Raw genomic sequence first — 16,020 nt, 5'->3', positions numbered from 1 at the left:
AAAGACATAATGTAAATTACAATAATGAAAATTAATGGAGTTACATATATGTGCATTTGAAACCACAGCACCATCTTATTCATATAAATGGGGATAAGAAATCCAGCATTGTCTGAGCTCTGCGAGCACAGCTTTCTCCCAGTTGAAGCACAAAGTGTTTGAGGAGCGGGACATTCACAGGGAAACCAAAATGCTCGTTTACAAAGCTATTGTACTACCAACTTTACTGTACACTTGTGAAACATGGACTACTTATAAACTTCATCTCCAACTCCTCAAAAGATTCCTTCAACGGTGTCTCTGAAAATTGTTACACATCACTTGGGAAGAAAGACAGGTGAACTAATGCCAGTGTGCTGGAAGAAGCAAAGATCACCAGTGTCAAAGCAATGATTCTTCAACATCAACCTCGTTGGACTGGTCATGTTGTTTGGATGCCTGATTATCGTCTTACAAAGCAACTACTCTATTCCCAACTTAAGAATGGAAAACAAAATACCGGTGGACAGCAAACGAGGTTTAAAGACACTCTCAAGCCAAATCTACAAAAATGTATTTATAAGCACTGATAACTGGGAAACACTGGCCTTCGAGTGCTCCAATTGGAGAACAGCCTTTACCAAAGGTGTGGTGGACTTTGAAGACACTCGAACTAAGGATGAAAAAGAGAAACAAGCTAAGAGGAAGGCATGTTTGACAAACCCTCACCATGATCAGCTCCTGTCCAGAAACCTATGTCCCCACTGTGGAAGGATGTGTGGATCCAGAATTGGCCTCCACAGCCACTTACGGACTCACTGTTAAGACCGTGTTCATGGAAGACAATCTTACTCGGCTACAACCGATCACCAGAGATTCATATCTGCTCACAAGAAGAGTTCATTGGTGCTTACTTTTAGATTATGTGCAGGATTGGAGCCTTAAATTCTTCCAAACTTGGGACCTAACCCTGCAATCCTATACACACTTAGCTGCAATTCTAACACCACTTCCCTGGGAGAAAGCCCTAGTGAAATCAGTGGGACTTACTTCTGAGTAAACATGTATAGAATCATACTGAAAGTGTTTTCATTTAATGTCCCGGTCTTTTTAAATTAGTGGTTGTAACTTTTGCTTGTCAACATTTTATGAAAAGAATTCAATTTTTTGCAATTCCTGTCAAACAACTTAATTTCCTGTACTAAAAGTAAATATTCATATATGCTACTTTGTTTGGTAAACCCTCAAATATTATTGGTTTGGTACAATGTTAAGTCAATTAATGAACTGAAAATATTTTAAGACATACTCTTAATGACTCACTATTTTTTTATATTTTTTTAAAGAAAAAGTTATTTATTTTTAACTCAAGTACTGTGCTTATAAACACCATGGTTGGCAGGCACCATTTTAGAAAGAAGACTTCCTCTTTTACTCTCATGGAGAAGGGAATACCTCTTCTAAGATGGTGGTTGTGGTATGTGTGCATATCATCTGTCAGGAAATGCTTCTACCTCTTTCAGAATAATGTTTTTATTCACAAGCAAATTCATTGTATTAACTATTGCAGAAATTCCTCAATCAACCCAGTAAGAGTTACTTAATCAGATGACAGACCTCATTTCAGAATAACACAAATTTGCAGAAGCCTTCTTGCATGGAATTGACTGAATTAACCCTGCTTGCCTCCCCCCCCCCCCACAAAATATGAGATCTTCCTGATGTATTTCATAAATGTAGCTCTTAGGAGTTTCCTCAGAAACTTATATCTATAGATTACTGGAAAGGACAGAATCATGTGCTTTTACACGGAAGGGATTTGAAAGGTGTTGTTTTCCATTTAAAACAAAACCCTCTATAAAACTGGTTCCTTGGTGCCTTTAAGCTGCAGTCTGTACACTGTTACTTGAGACTAAGTTTGCTGGAAAACTAACAAGATTTACTTCTGAGTAAGCAATGAGGGTGGCGTCAACTTTTAATAAAATAAGAGTGTGGATGTGTGAAAAACCAAGAACAAAAATTTAAAATTGGACGGGGAAGGGGGACAGCTAATTTAACGCCTTGATGCCAGCTCCCAATCCTCCCATCCCGGCTATCCCAGTAAAAAAAAATAAAAATTAGGGAAAAGCGAATTAAAACAAGGCAAGTTTTATTCCAGTCGAGGAGCAACGCCTGGCTACTAGAAGCTTCAAGAACCTCCCCGTTTGCCCTGGAAAGAGCCAACAGCACACAAAAGGCAGCGGTAGTAAGAGGGTTAATGTTTCCTGTTTGCTTTTGAGACCCCCCCCTCCTTTCCCTCTAGCCACCCCCTCTGCGCTCAGGCGGAAGTGAGTTCGCTCCTTTGGAGATTAAAAGGATTCCGAACTCTAGATCAGTTTCAATAACACGCATCCTGAAAGAGGCGGACCAGGAATGCGAGCAGATCGGCGCCCGGCAAGAACCACGTTGTTCCCCTAAATCCACCGGGTGGTGGAGATAATAATAATAATACTACTGTAATAAATATAATAAAACAGGAGGGGGAGAGAGAAACCACCCATTCTCCGGCGCGCTGGCTCTGTTGGAATCAAATGCATTTAGTCTTTCATTCGCGGGACCTCCATGCTGCTGCGTAACTGCTGCTAATTCAAACCCGCTGCCGGCTCTCCCTTTCTGTTTCCGTGAGTTTCTGAGGACAGAAAGCACCATTTTAAAAAAAATTTTAAGAAAGAGGATTTTAAGCACACACACACACACCCCTCAGAAGACCACGCGAAGGGGCGCAATGACAAAGGAAATGTGATCTTGGATACTGACGAGGCTCGGGCGCGTAAAAAGGAAAGAGAGAGGAGACGAAGAAGCGGGTGGGTGGATCCTGTTGGGTGAGCGTGGGCCACTCGGATAGCATTGCAGCGCCGCTCCAATTTGCGCGAGTGAATATAATACGCCCTCCATGAATAATTCAGGCCGGCCGGCCGGGACCTGCCGCTACTGCTGCTCTCCTCCCCGGCTTTCGCCGGTCTGAGCGCGTGTGCGCCCGAGAGAGACCGCGTGGGCGGTTGCTGGGGTTTTGTGTTCTTTTTCCGGGAGATCTTAAGCGAGGACCTGATCGATGCGATCGCCCCATCTCCCCCGAGACCTGCGGAAGGCGTGGACCAAAGGCAAGACGCCAAGCTCGTTAGCGTAAGATCGCGCGCTCCGCTCCATTCATTCATTTCATTCATTCGCAACCACCCCTCCCCTCCTCTCCGCGCGCGCGCGCACACACACCATTTCTCTTTTGGGGAGCCCGCCTGCCCAGAAGCTGCTGCGCCAGCCGGATCGCCATCTCTCTCTCCTTCCAGCTTCTCCCGACATGCGGTGGCGGGGCCGGCGTGCGAGGATCGGGGCCGGAGAAGCCTGCCTGGGCAACAACTTGCGCCTTTCCCGGAGTCTCTCAAGAAAGAAGTGAACCCAAAGACCCTCTTCGGCCCTCTTCTCCATCGAAATTTCCCCCCTCGGCCCAGCTCTCCCCATCTTCTGAGACCGGCGGAAAGAGGTCCTGGGTTCAGAGACTTCTCCCCCCCCCCCATTATTTAGTTGTTGTTTTTTCCCTGGTCGAAGAAAAAGGAGGAGGAATAATAATCGCCCGGCGACGTGCACTCCGCGCTGGGTTTCAACGCGAAGGCGCCGATGCACTTTCCAGACCAGGAAAGCTTCGGTCGCCCGCTCCGCCGTCCCAGAAGCGCTGCGCCGGGAGGGAAGGAGGAAGGCGCGACGGCGGCTCGGAAACGGCTTAAGACGCAGCAGCAGCGCGCAGCCAGTCGCGGGGCGCGGCAGGGAGAGAGACCCGGGCCCTGAAGGAGCTTAAAAGAGGGCGGCGGACGGGAAAGCCAGGAGGGAGGAGAGGCCAGACCCACCGGCCCGCCAAACCCGCAAGGAGGAAGCTCGGAGCAGCGCCCTCACACCGCGCCTCCTTGATGCCACCCACCGGGGCTCGCCAAGCGGGTCTCCGCAGCTCGCCGGGGTTCATGCGGCCTCCTTGCTAGCCCGGTGCCCCTCCCTCTTCTCTCCTCCCCCGGATCCCCCCCTCCCGCAATCCCCAATGGCTTCGTTCCCCGAGTCGGATTTCCAGATCTGCCCGCTGTGCAAGGAGATGTGCGGCTCGCCGGCTCCGGTCTCGTCCAATTCGTCCACCTCGTCGTCGTCCTCGCAGACTTCCACCTCGTCTGGAGGAGGAGGGGGTGGTGGAGGAGGAGGAGGCGGCGGCGGGGGGTCTTCGTCGTCCTCCTCGTGCGCCCCGTCGAGGCGCCTGCACGTCCTGCCCTGCCTGCACGCCTTCTGCCGCCAGTGCCTGGAGGCGCAGCGCCACCCTGCCGCGGGGGACTCTCTCAAGCTGCGCTGCCCCATCTGCGACCAGAAGGTGGTGATCTCGGAGCCGTCGGGCATGGACGCGCTGCCCTCGTCCAACTTCCTCCTCAGCAACCTGCTCGACGTGGTCGTCGTGGCGGCCGCCGCCGAGGACCAGAAGAACAACGGGCGCCCCGGCGGACCCGGCGTCGTCGGAGGGAGCAACAGCAGCACCAACAACCGGCACCACCACCACCCTCGACAGCAGCCGGCGCCTCAGCAGCAGCAGCAACACCGCGCCTCGGCCGGCGGCGGCTCGTCGCCGGGCTCCGTGGCCGGCTCGGCGTCGTCGGGGGGCGGCGGCGGAGGCTCGTCGCTGCTGCTCCGACGACCGCACAGCCGCCAGGGCGAGCCTCGCTGCAGCTCATGCGACGAAGGCAACGCCGCCAGCTCGCGCTGCCTCGACTGCCAGGAGCACCTGTGCGACAACTGCGTGCGCGCCCACCAGCGCGTCCGCCTCACCAAGGACCACTTCATCGAGCGCTTCGGCCCGGGTCCGACCGCCTCCACCGGCGCCGGGCCCGCCTCGGCGGCCGCGCAGCTCGCCCTCAGCCAGCCCTACTCCGCCGCGCCTTACACCATCCTCTCCTCCGTCTTCTCCGACCGGGTCAACTACTGCCAGCACCACGACGACGAGGTGAGTGGCTCGCCTTGATCCGAATCAGGGGTGCCAAATGGAATCGAGCATTTGGGGGGCGGGGGAGGGAATCCTCGCCTCACCTAATCGATCCCAAGACACCACTTGAATGGCAGTGCCTATGAACTTTTTTTGGGGGGGGGTTGGCACCCTCAAATATTTTATTGGGTTAGCCCTAGGAGTTGGCTCCTGTGCCTTGATCCGAATCGCCTTGTGGGAGTGATGTTGGACCGGGTGGGGAGGCGGGGAGAGAAGCCGCCTCTGAAGTTCAACAGGGAGAGAGGAGCCGGGGCTCAAGGTGGTCTTGCAAACTCCCCTCGCCTGCCCTGATGTTTGGGGCTTTGTAAGTTGCATTGGATAGAGAGCAGCTTGCAATAACCGTATTGGGTTAAATTAAGCAATAAAGTCTCTGAACCGCGTGTATTCAGCTTCTTGATCTGAGAACCCCCTCCGGAGTCCTGCCCCAAATCAACTTCAAATGGCTGCTTGCTTTGTTCTGGGATTTTTTTGAGGGCTTTTTTTTTTTTTAAACGGAAGATAATGTAACATGGAAACGTGTTACTCTTTGCTTAGATCATGTGCGGCTGTGCTCTTTCCACCCTGGGTGGAGCGATCTGAATTAAAGAGCACCTACAGAAGAGGCATATTTGAACACCGTTTTGGTTTTGCTGGTTAACAGCACTAGGTTGCATGACTTAAATTCACAGCTATTACTATATGGGACCCTGTTTCTGTACTTAACTATCAACCCGGATTTTGTTCACAAGTGTGCATTGAGAAAATCAAAGGAGACAAATTACCCACTCTACTGTTCCCTCTGATCTGACTTGTGGCTTCTAGGAAGATGGCTCAAAGATGCTAAGGTGTAACCGATTTGTGTTAATTGGAATTATTTTTGAATCTGTGCCCATAAGAGCCTCAAGAGGAATGCTGCGAAATAAGGTGTCCCTCCTGTGTAAATTGTTGCTCTGTTAATTTATAGCGGTTCTTACAAGTTCCGCTTATCTTTTGCAGGAAATGTATACTTTTTCCGTGCATTTGGCAATTCCCTTTATTCTATAGCTTCATTTATTCCTCATAATATTGTCTTGTAGCTGTACTGAAATGGGATTTATTTTTCAATTTCCTCCCCTCCCTCCCCGCGCGTTTTAAAAGAGCGTTTGCCCTTCCTTTCCAGGACATCTGGCAACCTTAATTTCATTTAATTCTCCCCCTTTTTACACCTACACGGCGTGCTTGTTGCTTCCAGCCCTTTACTTCCTTGTTCCTGCGTCTTGCATGCTTTGTTCACGTGGAGCTGTCCACGCTTAACTGGAGTAAATCTCCATAATGCTGTACAAAGCAGTAGAGCTGCTTTGCGGGGGGGGGGCATGTGCTGCAGGCAAGAGAGGATGGTTGAGCTCTTAAGAGCAAAACTTCGCGGGATGCTGAAGAACAAGTGATGTGTGTGTTCTGGTTGGGGGGGGGCATGAATTTAACAAGTTTAACACACAGTACTGAAATCAGAATCAAGTTAGACAGCCGACAATTGAAGCCCTGTGAACTGCAAACAGGACACATTTTTTCACTTTGTTGCAAGTTCCTTTTTGTGACTTCCATGTCTCTTCCCAGCACTGCAAGATTGTCTCCTGAGATGGACTAAAGCTGCTCCTTCAGGATTCCCTTCCCCATTTGTTTTCTTGAAAATAGTGGTTTACATGAGCAGATAACTTTGCCAGTCTACGCTCTGCAGTTTAGACTGGGGGTTCTTAAAATGGAAATGCTACAAGTCCACTTATGAAAATAGGAATTAAGGGTCACCATCTCTTAGCTCGTGGATTTTGTGGAGGATTGTGGCATGCAAATAAATCTCCGAAAGTGTAGCTTCTAGAAGTTTGCCAGGGTGTAATACGACCCAAGGCTGACCTATGGAACCAAATGCCTCTGAGCATATGTAAAGTATCTTTGCTGCTGCGTAACAGCTAGAGCTTGCACATGTGGGATATAGACAAAGGCTTACATGGTCAGAGGATGTGGTTTCAAGATGGCTTTGAAGCCCAGTCTCTCTCTCCCTCTCTCTCTCATGGTGATTCACTTTTGCTCTTTTTCATTTTTAAACAAGAATCTTCACTGTTTGAACTTTTCTTTAGTTAAAGAAAATATAAGTCATGTGAGTTTCTTTTGGTGTGTACGTTGTCTTGCAGCCCCCCCTCAAAAAAATAATAATTGTGCTACTTATAGTGTGTTCACAGTTTCCAAAAATAATGCAGTCACTGTTGTCTAGAGGTTGTCTCTGGGCAGAGAAAAAATAACAAAAATAATGCAGTCACTATTGTCGAGTTTATTTGATTGGGAAGGAAACATGAAAATGAAATGATCCTGAGATTATTGCATAACAGGAGAGGTGCTTTTGAGCTTGTTGTCTCCTCAACCTTAAGCACTGGATAATACCTAAAATCAATTTCCTGTTATAAAAATATAATGCTGTGTAGTGTGTCAAAGTTCTCACTTATGATGATGTTGAAAAGCACCCAGGAACATGCTGTTTTGGAAGTTCCTAGATTGAGTGAGATGAGAGACTTTTATGCTGCTCACGAAGAAACTTTTCGTTAGAAGGATCAAACACTTAATAAAATGAAAGGAAAACATAACGTTTAGAATTGCACTCCTAATAAACTAATCATTTAAACCAAAAGCTAGACCCAAATGCCCTTAAATTTGAATTCTGGCAAGCTTCCCATTAGTCACATAACATAAAATAGCAATAGTTGGAACAAAATAAGAAAGCAAGAGCAAATTGCTATACGTTTATTTTTATAACGCTTGAAAATTACACCTGTGCGCTGTAAGCAAGGATAGGCATATAATCACATTGCATTAAATGTATAAATAAAAGTCTCCAGCACCTTGATAATCTCAATTTAATGCAATTTTTTCAAGTACTAGCATTTTTTATTTATTTAAAAGAAGAGAATCGTACTTGGTGTAAATCTATATTCTAACAATTTGTTACTGTCGTAACTAAGTAGGCATTCTGATCCCCAAATAATAAAAATCTAGATTCTAGTAGCAACTGCATGAACTGGAAGTTCAATTTGTGAGCCGACATTCCTCATTGCGACATTCCTCTTGGCGGTAGTGTGCCACAGTGGAATTTTCCATTGGCTTCATTGTTGAGAAGATAGCTTGCTTCCCAGCAAACTTCTTAGCTGGTCCTGACTACTTTGGAGATAAGAGTCATGACTTGAGGACAGAATGGGCAAAGTTTCCCCTTGATTATTGCTATGTACATGCACTATTTAGGCTTAAAACCCCCCAAAGTATTTTAAGAAGGACTGGTTCTTAGCAGAGTCAAGCCTATTCATACCAAGAAACTGGGTGACTTTTTACCATTTCTATGTGTGGTTATTTAGGGGGAAAAATGAGAAAGAATGCCTGAATTTGGTAAATAAAAGGACTGTTTAGGAAGTCTTTTTTTCAGGAAGGGTTTGAGGAAATGCAAAAATCTCCTCATTAGCACTTGGTTCTCCCACAGAGCTTTCTAATGTTTAACAAATACTCCTGTCTCTTTGTGGGCCTCTGAAGGGCATTTGGAACTTTAAATGCAAATTTTTAAGCCTGCAAAGCTCAACCAAGAATAACATTCCTTACTGCTGTAAGTATTTGGAGTATTTCTGCTGATAGTTGTTGATGTCTTCTTCCCACTTCTTCCCAGCAAATATTTTCAGTACCTTCTCAGTTATAGTTTAAACTGGTTTACCCTTAAAAAGGGCACACAGTAAGAAACTGGAAATACTTGTTGCTGTTAGCTGCATTGGGCATGTTTCTTGAATGTGAAGTTGTAACTGAACCTTAGGTTGGAAGCTTAGGTTCCAAATGATACTGAGATCTTGTACCATGCTGAAAAATTAAGTTGCATTGCATCTTGCTTTGCATTCATGCTTCTGTTGCCTGCTTCCTGCAAAAGTCCCATTTCTGGATTTTCAGACCTTGTCTAGAGTAATTGCAGCAGATAATCAGTGAATAAGTGATGTAAACTCTTGTCACTGCAATATTTTAAAGTTGCAGTCCTAAACACGCTCACCCACCCCCTAATAACAGTTAGATTTTTGCAGGTTAAACATGTAGAGAATTTTATTTTTAAAAGAGGATTTTAACTCTGTAGTGGAAAAAATGCACTTGAATGTGCTGTGTTGCCTATTGAGCACAATACAAATCTGATATTAACATTCTTTAATTTTTAAGGTTTGCCTTCCCCATCTAATGTTCAAACAACCTATGATGGGCCACTGCTCCCATCACAGCTGCCATGTGGAGGCCAGTTTTTAGAATCTGTTCATGGGCAGCTGTTCACTGCATGGAGCTGACAATTCTTAACACTGACCATTTGTTGCCATGTCTTCAAGTGGCAATAGAGAGAAATGGCTTGATCTGTGTTTGGCGAGCCACATTGATCAGTTTAAATACTTTGCTTATCCTGATGGACTTTCCTTATCCAGAGCCAAAGGGGTGAGCTAAAACTTGGAATACTTGGGGGAATCAAAACAGCAATGGGGGAAGGAAGCATTTTCCTGTTCTACAAATGCGTCTGACGTACATCCCGTCTGTCTTAAACGTTTTTTGAGAGAGAGATGACTCTGAATACCAAAAGCGAAACCCTAGAGAATGCTTAATATTGTTGAGAAAGATTACAGTAAATTCACAGCTTGTTTTCGTTGTACCAAATGAACAATTGTGGAGCAAATTGTAATTAGAATTAAAAATAATAAGAGAAAGGTGTCCCTGAACAATTGTGCAGAATTCAGCCATTAAGTCTGCAATATGGAGAAGAAAAAAACCAAACATGCTAAGGAAATTCTTCAAAATACCACAACTAAATGCCTGAGTTGGAAATATTCCTTACTTAACACTGATGTTCTTTCAGTGTCTACTCAAGATGCAAGTCTATAGAAGGCTTCTTCCCCAGTAAGTCTGTCAGAGAAGGTAACAAATTGATACTAGCACAAAAGGACCAGGAATACTTTCCATATGCTCTAGGTTTGTGACTTTTGTTGGTCTCTCTACAATGTCTGCAACTCTTCTTTACAGGGGTGTGGGTTAGAGAGTTCTGGGCTAGGACCTGCATCACCCAGGTGCGAATCTCCACACAGCTGTGGAGCTCATCAGGCAACCTTAGCCCAGGTGTGCATAATTTAGCCCTCATTCTAATTTCTCTTTCTTGTTGTAAGGATAAAATAGTGGGGAGAAGAGAGGTCACTGGAGGAAAGATGGGATATTAATGTAATAAGAAAGCCTGGCCAGTCTGCTAGAGCTTCTGTCTGTAGTACGTGACTGTTATCCACAGTGTTTCCATTTCTTACTATTTTTGTGCTTGCCAGCGGGCAGGGAATAAGTATCATTTAACAGGATACCTTTAATCCAAGGGACAAACATATTTATCTCAAGTTGTGCTGATTGCCTTGGGTAAGTTAAAAGGGAGCTTGAACAGTGAAGGTGGGGAGAGGGAGGAGGAGAATGTTGTTTATTTAAGCAGCATTCTTGCACAGTGCTTAGCTATATGTAGATGCAATCTAGTTGTGGTGTCTTCAAATGCTTTTTACCTAGATTTGACAGAGCTTTGGGTCTACGCAGGGCTGTGTTTCTGTCTCAAAACAAAAACCTGAGATGTTCCCTGGAAAGACACTCTCCTGTTCTCTTCCTTTCTTGTTGGAGTGGGGTGGCAAAGAAGGGGGAATAAATTTCGTTCTGGCTTGCTGTCTTGCACCCACCCTCTGATATTTTCTCATGGAAGTGTTGCATGATGGAGTTACTGTGCCCCTGTTTTGAATCTCAGTTTCCGCATTATTTTGGGCACAGACGTCTCAGAAGCCCCATGCAGAATTTGTTGTGCACCGTTTGCAGAGTTCGAATCCATGAGCATGGATTTTTATTTTTTCAGTTTTGCTATGATAACTTGTGCCACCTCCTTCATTTTTGGTCAACGTGTATCGCAAGGATGCCTACCCAGCCCTGTTGCTTCCTGAAACAGCTTGCCATAAACCATGACACTAGAATTTAAGAATTGTTCAAACTTTCCCCCAAGAACAAGCGAGTTTTTTAGGTAAACAACAGACTGCATGGTGCCAGCTATCATAGCAAGTGACCCCAAGAGCCACAAGAGCTAGTGAAAAAGTAACAATTTGATTATATAGAGTGTAAAATGAGAGAGTTAAACATTTCCCTCGGGCTCAAAGAGTAAGCCTCATATCTGTCTTGGTAAATCAGATTCTGAGTGAGGATCTTCCAGCGACAACATGTAGCTAAAGTTGGCTCATAGTTTCCCGTTCCTTATTTGCCTGAAAGTTTTAAAATGGAGCTTAATCAGCAAATTGAATAAGCAACTGCAGCTTGTGTCTGCACGTTCCTGCCCTATATCATGGAGCTATGATGTAGACCAAATCTTATTTCGGGGTTCAGAGACAAACAAATTTATTAAGGTGAATTAACTTTCCTGTGCTCCTAGCCTTATTTCAGATTAGTAACTGGGAACTAGTAACCAGTTTTGGCCCTGTAGTCACAGGGCCGGTTTTTAATATGCACACCAAGCCTTGTTTCTTTTCATGGTTTCTCTGTAGATTTATCCCTCACGATCATTGTTTAAAAATTGCTTAGATTTATACCCTGTCTTTCAAACACATAATCAAGGCATCTAAAATTAACATTGCAATGTGGAAGAATATTCCCACTGGAAACTTGCACCCTTTCCAAAAAATGTTTTCTTTTGCTGGGAAGCCAGGGCCTTTCCTTTGTGAATTTAATACCCATAGTGATACTTCTACAGTGGTACCTCGGGTTAAGTACTTAATTTGTTCCAGAGGTCTGTTCTTAACCTGAAACTGTTCTTAACCTGAAGCACCACTTTAGCTAATGGGGCCTCCTGCTGCTGCCGGAGCACGATTTCTGTTCTCATCCTGAAGCAAAGTTCTTAACCCGAGGTAATATTTCTGGGTTAGCAGAGTCTGTAACCTGAGGTGTATGTAACCTGAAGCGTATGTAACCCGAGGTACCACTGTACTTAACTCTAGGTTATGCTGTTTCTCCTTTATACTCTCTTTTTAATCCTCTTTTTAGAGGGGTAGTACATTGGATCAAGAACTTGATTTCTGGAGAAAAGTTGGTTGAGCTGTGAAAGAGAAGATTAAAAAGCTTACATTGCTTGTATATCCTTGGGCAGCCTGCTGGGCTCCCAGCTATTTTGGACTACAACTCCCATCAACCCCCAGCTAACATGTGTGCTGGCTGGGGCTGATGGAAAGGTAAAGGACCCCTGACAGTTAAGTCCAGTCTCAGACGACTCTGGGGTTGCGACGGCCATCTTGCTTTACAGGCCAAGGGAGCTGGCGTTTGTCCGCAGACAGTTTTTCTGGGTCATGTGGCCAGCATGACTAAGCCACTTCTGGCGCATCCGAACACCGAAACCAGAGCAGCACACAGGAACGCCATTTACCTTCCTGCCAGAGTAGTACCTATTTATCTACCTGCACTTTTTGGCATGCTTTCGAACTGCTAGGTTGGCAGGAGCTGTGGGACTAAGCAACGGGAGCTCACCCCGTCGTGGGGATTCGAACCACTGACCTTCTGATCGGCAAGCCCAAGAGGCTCAGTGGTTTAGACCAGTGTTTCCCAAACGTTTTTGGGCAACGGCACACCTGTTAGCCGGAAAAAAATCTCGCGGCACACCACCATTAAAGCCCCGCCCCGTGACGTCAGCGCGCAGCGTCACGCCGGGAGGGACGCACAAAAGCGAAAGTTTTTTCCCTCCCCCTTGCCGGGGTGGGAGGAGGCAGCAGAGCGAGGGCAGCTGAGGCGGCGGCGGCGATAGCGGGCGGAGGAGGGGGCGGCGGCGGGAGTTGCTGCTGCTGTTGTTGCTGCTGCTGCCCGGACATGCCGGCCTCCTCCTCCTCCGCCGTCTCGCGCTCCTCCCTTTTGCGCGCGCTGCCCCGCCGCTCGGCACCACCACCGCGGAGCCGCCCCCGGCTCGACGCGGATCCTCGCCGCCGCCGCCGCCTCTCACCGCCCGACTCGCCCGCCTTCCTCCCACGGCACACCAGCCGGTGTCTCACGGCACACTAGTGTGCCGCGGAACACCGGTTGGGAAACACTGGTTTAGACCACCGCGCCACCCATGGCTGATGGAAGTGTAGTTCAAAACAGCTGCAAGAGCACCAGGCTGTGCTAGGGAAATATTTTGCAGGTTCTGCATATAAATGGTGTTTTTAGTGTGAAAGAGGCAGAGTGATGGGGAAGAGGCAGCTGTAAATAATGCCACAGCTTTCTGGGAGAAATGGGAGTAGGCTGCATGAAGGAGGACGGATGTATTTTCAAAGATGCATGCTAGCAAGGTTTGCTGTCTAGGTTCTTAAAAGAAGGGATCTCATTTGAACACAGCCCGTTGTGTTAAATACAGCCGTACTTTGGTTTTCAAACAGCTTAGTTCTTGAACGTTTTGGCTCCGGAACGTCGCAAACCCGGAAGTGACTGTTCCGGTTTGCGAACTACTTTTGGAAGCTAAACGTCCAACGGTGCTTCCGCAGCTTCCGATGGGCTGCAGAGCTTCCTGCACTCAGTCAAAAGCCACACTTTGGTTTCTGAACATTTTGGAAGTCGAATGGACTTCCGGAACGGATTTCGTTCAACTTCCAAGGTACATATTGGAAATGAGTTAGTATCATTTTTATTGTGGGGTGCTCTGTTAGTCTTGGCTATATGCCAATTTTTCTTCTTCTTTTCCTTTCCCCATGCTCTTCATTGTGTTGCTTTAGATTGCAGTGTGAACTCCCAATAATTTTTCAGATGGCCAGGCTCTCCTATGTCCCATATATGCATTAGCTTTATGCTATTCCTGCGGTGGAAAAGGTGGCATGTTTTCTGATGGCAGCAGGGATTAGGGCAAAATATTGTGTATTGCTTGAATTTTGCAACCTGTTTAATTTTATCTGTCAGATACCCATTTCAGCTGTGTTCCACGCACTTCTTCAAATATCTTGTGCAAAACCCCTGTTGTGTGCCAGTTCTTGAGAAAAGCGGAGGAAACGCTGTGCTCTAGAAGCCAGCATGATTAGGTACATTTGTACTCTCAGAATGACATGGATTTTCGTTCTTCTAGCCTTCCCTTAAAAATGAGAAACAGAAGTGAGTTTTCTCTCTGTGCTTTTTAAAACAATGGAAGCTCTCCTCTTCGCGTACTTCCTGGAATGTATATATCCCTGCTTGGACCAGAGCTGTTGTGACCTTTTAAACTTATGAATGGACTGGCTCGAGCATCTTCTCTGAAATTGTGCCTCTTGAATGTATGCTAATTGCACTAAAACAAGTATTGCGATGGGTTGGCTCCCAGCTCCCTGCACCTTTTTGATGTGTAGTTGGCTTTAATGTTACCTTGTACTGTATTCTGATCCTGCCTCATGCAACACTATAAGTTCATGGCAAGAGAGCTTAGTTCCTGAACAAACAAACAAACAAACAAAAAGCTTGAAATTGTGAACAAGTTTGCTGCTGTGTCACCTCGGTATCTTGTGTATACTTCCACAATCTAAATGTCTGCCATCTTAACTGTGTACTAAGTGGAAACCCGGAAGCTGCATTTCCTTAGAAAGTTAAGTAGTGGCAATGATGAATACCAGTGGTTGTCAAATGCATCCAGTTATGTTGCCCGTGTGAATTTTGAGGTGGGGGTGGGGCAATGAGATAAAAAAAGCTGTAGTTCTTCTTAGGGAGTTGAACAGAAGAGGAAGGAAACATTGATCTAGATCAGGGGTCTGCAAACTTTTTCAGTCCACTGTCCCTCAGACCTTGTGGGGGGCTGGACAATATTTTTTTGGGGGGGAAATGAACAAATTCCTATGCCCCACAAATAACCCAGAGATGCATTTTAAACAAAATCACATATTCTACTCATGTGAAAACACCAGGCAGGCCCCACAAACAGCTCAGAGATGCATTTTAAATAAAAGGGCACATTCTACTCATGTAAAAAACATGCTGATTCCCAGATCATCTGTGGGCCGGATTTAGAAGGCAACTGGGCCAGATCCGACCCCCGGGCCTTAGTTTGCCTACCCATGATCTAGATCAGTGTTTTTCAACCACTGTTCCGCGTGCCGCGAGATGTTGCCTGGTGTGCTGTGGGAAAAATTTGAAAGATTTTTTTTTTAAAAAAAAGTCGAATTTTTGCCCACTAGGCGGGCACCGGACTGTGTCCACCCTATTTTCCATCCGTCCTGGGTGGGGATCAGATCGGATGGGATCGGATGAGAGCGGACAGGGGGTCCGCTCTCATCCGATTCCCCATAGAGAGCAGCGGGGCTCTGACATCTCCCTCTCCGCACACAGTGGTGGTGTGCCTCGTGATTTTTTTCATGAAACAAGTGTGCCTTTGCCCAAAAAAGGTTGAAAAACACTTATCTAGATGCCTGTAGCTCTGGTAGAACCAATTCTAATTCTAAGCTTGCACATGTTGGTTAGATTTCCCTCCCCACCCCCAGTCCTTCTGTAGGTTGGTTATTTGACCTTAGCAGATGGTAAGATTTCTAACTTATAACATAGGGCGAGGAACAGAAAAACCAATAAAAAGTATCTTTCATTATGCAAAGTATCATTCCATTAAAATATCTATATATCGGGAGCATTGCATTTCTAGAGTCAATATTGTCAATATTGCATTGAAATGAAATACTGTGTGCCAATCAGTTTTGTGTTGGCAACAACCACCAATCAGTAATGTGCAGCGGGTGCTTCTCTTGTAGAAGCAATTCAGTCAGAAGGATATTCTGTGCCAGAAACTTCGAAAAGTTTCAGACAGGACATTTCCCAGCCCTACCTGGTGAAGTCTGTAACTGAGCATGTATTCCGCCACTCAAGCTTAAGGGGAAGGAAGTGGATTTGGTTCTGTTGCCCTTTGTGGACTGTGTGGAAAAAGTGAGCCAAATAGATGGAAATGCATTTCCTCCCTGTTATCAAAGCTTTTGTGTAGAAAAGAGGAGAGACCCTTTCAATGAAAGTTGCGTTAGTGCTGAGGC

General features: G+C 46.1%; 1 protein-coding gene across 1 annotated transcript in view; it reads left to right on the top strand.

Annotated features, from left to right (window-relative positions):
* The first annotated feature begins 1,725 nt into the window (after positions 1-1,725).
* Positions 1,726-16,020, top strand: part of TRIM71 (tripartite motif containing 71) — a 56,141-nt gene continuing 41,846 nt past the window's right edge. Inside the window, exon 1 of the mRNA XM_083467946.1 lies at positions 1,726-4,984. Coding sequence (XP_083324072.1) covers positions 4,043-4,984 — 942 coding nt within the window. The 5' untranslated portion in view covers positions 1,726-4,042. The remainder of the gene's footprint in view (positions 4,985-16,020) is intronic.

Source organism: Podarcis liolepis, assembly GCF_965112155.1.
Source record: "Podarcis liolepis genome assembly, chromosome: 12".
Classification (NCBI taxonomy): domain Eukaryota; kingdom Metazoa; phylum Chordata; class Lepidosauria; order Squamata; family Lacertidae; genus Podarcis; species Podarcis liolepis.
The sequence above is the reverse complement of the archived record's forward strand: the minus strand, read 5'-3'. Positions and strand labels throughout refer to the sequence as shown.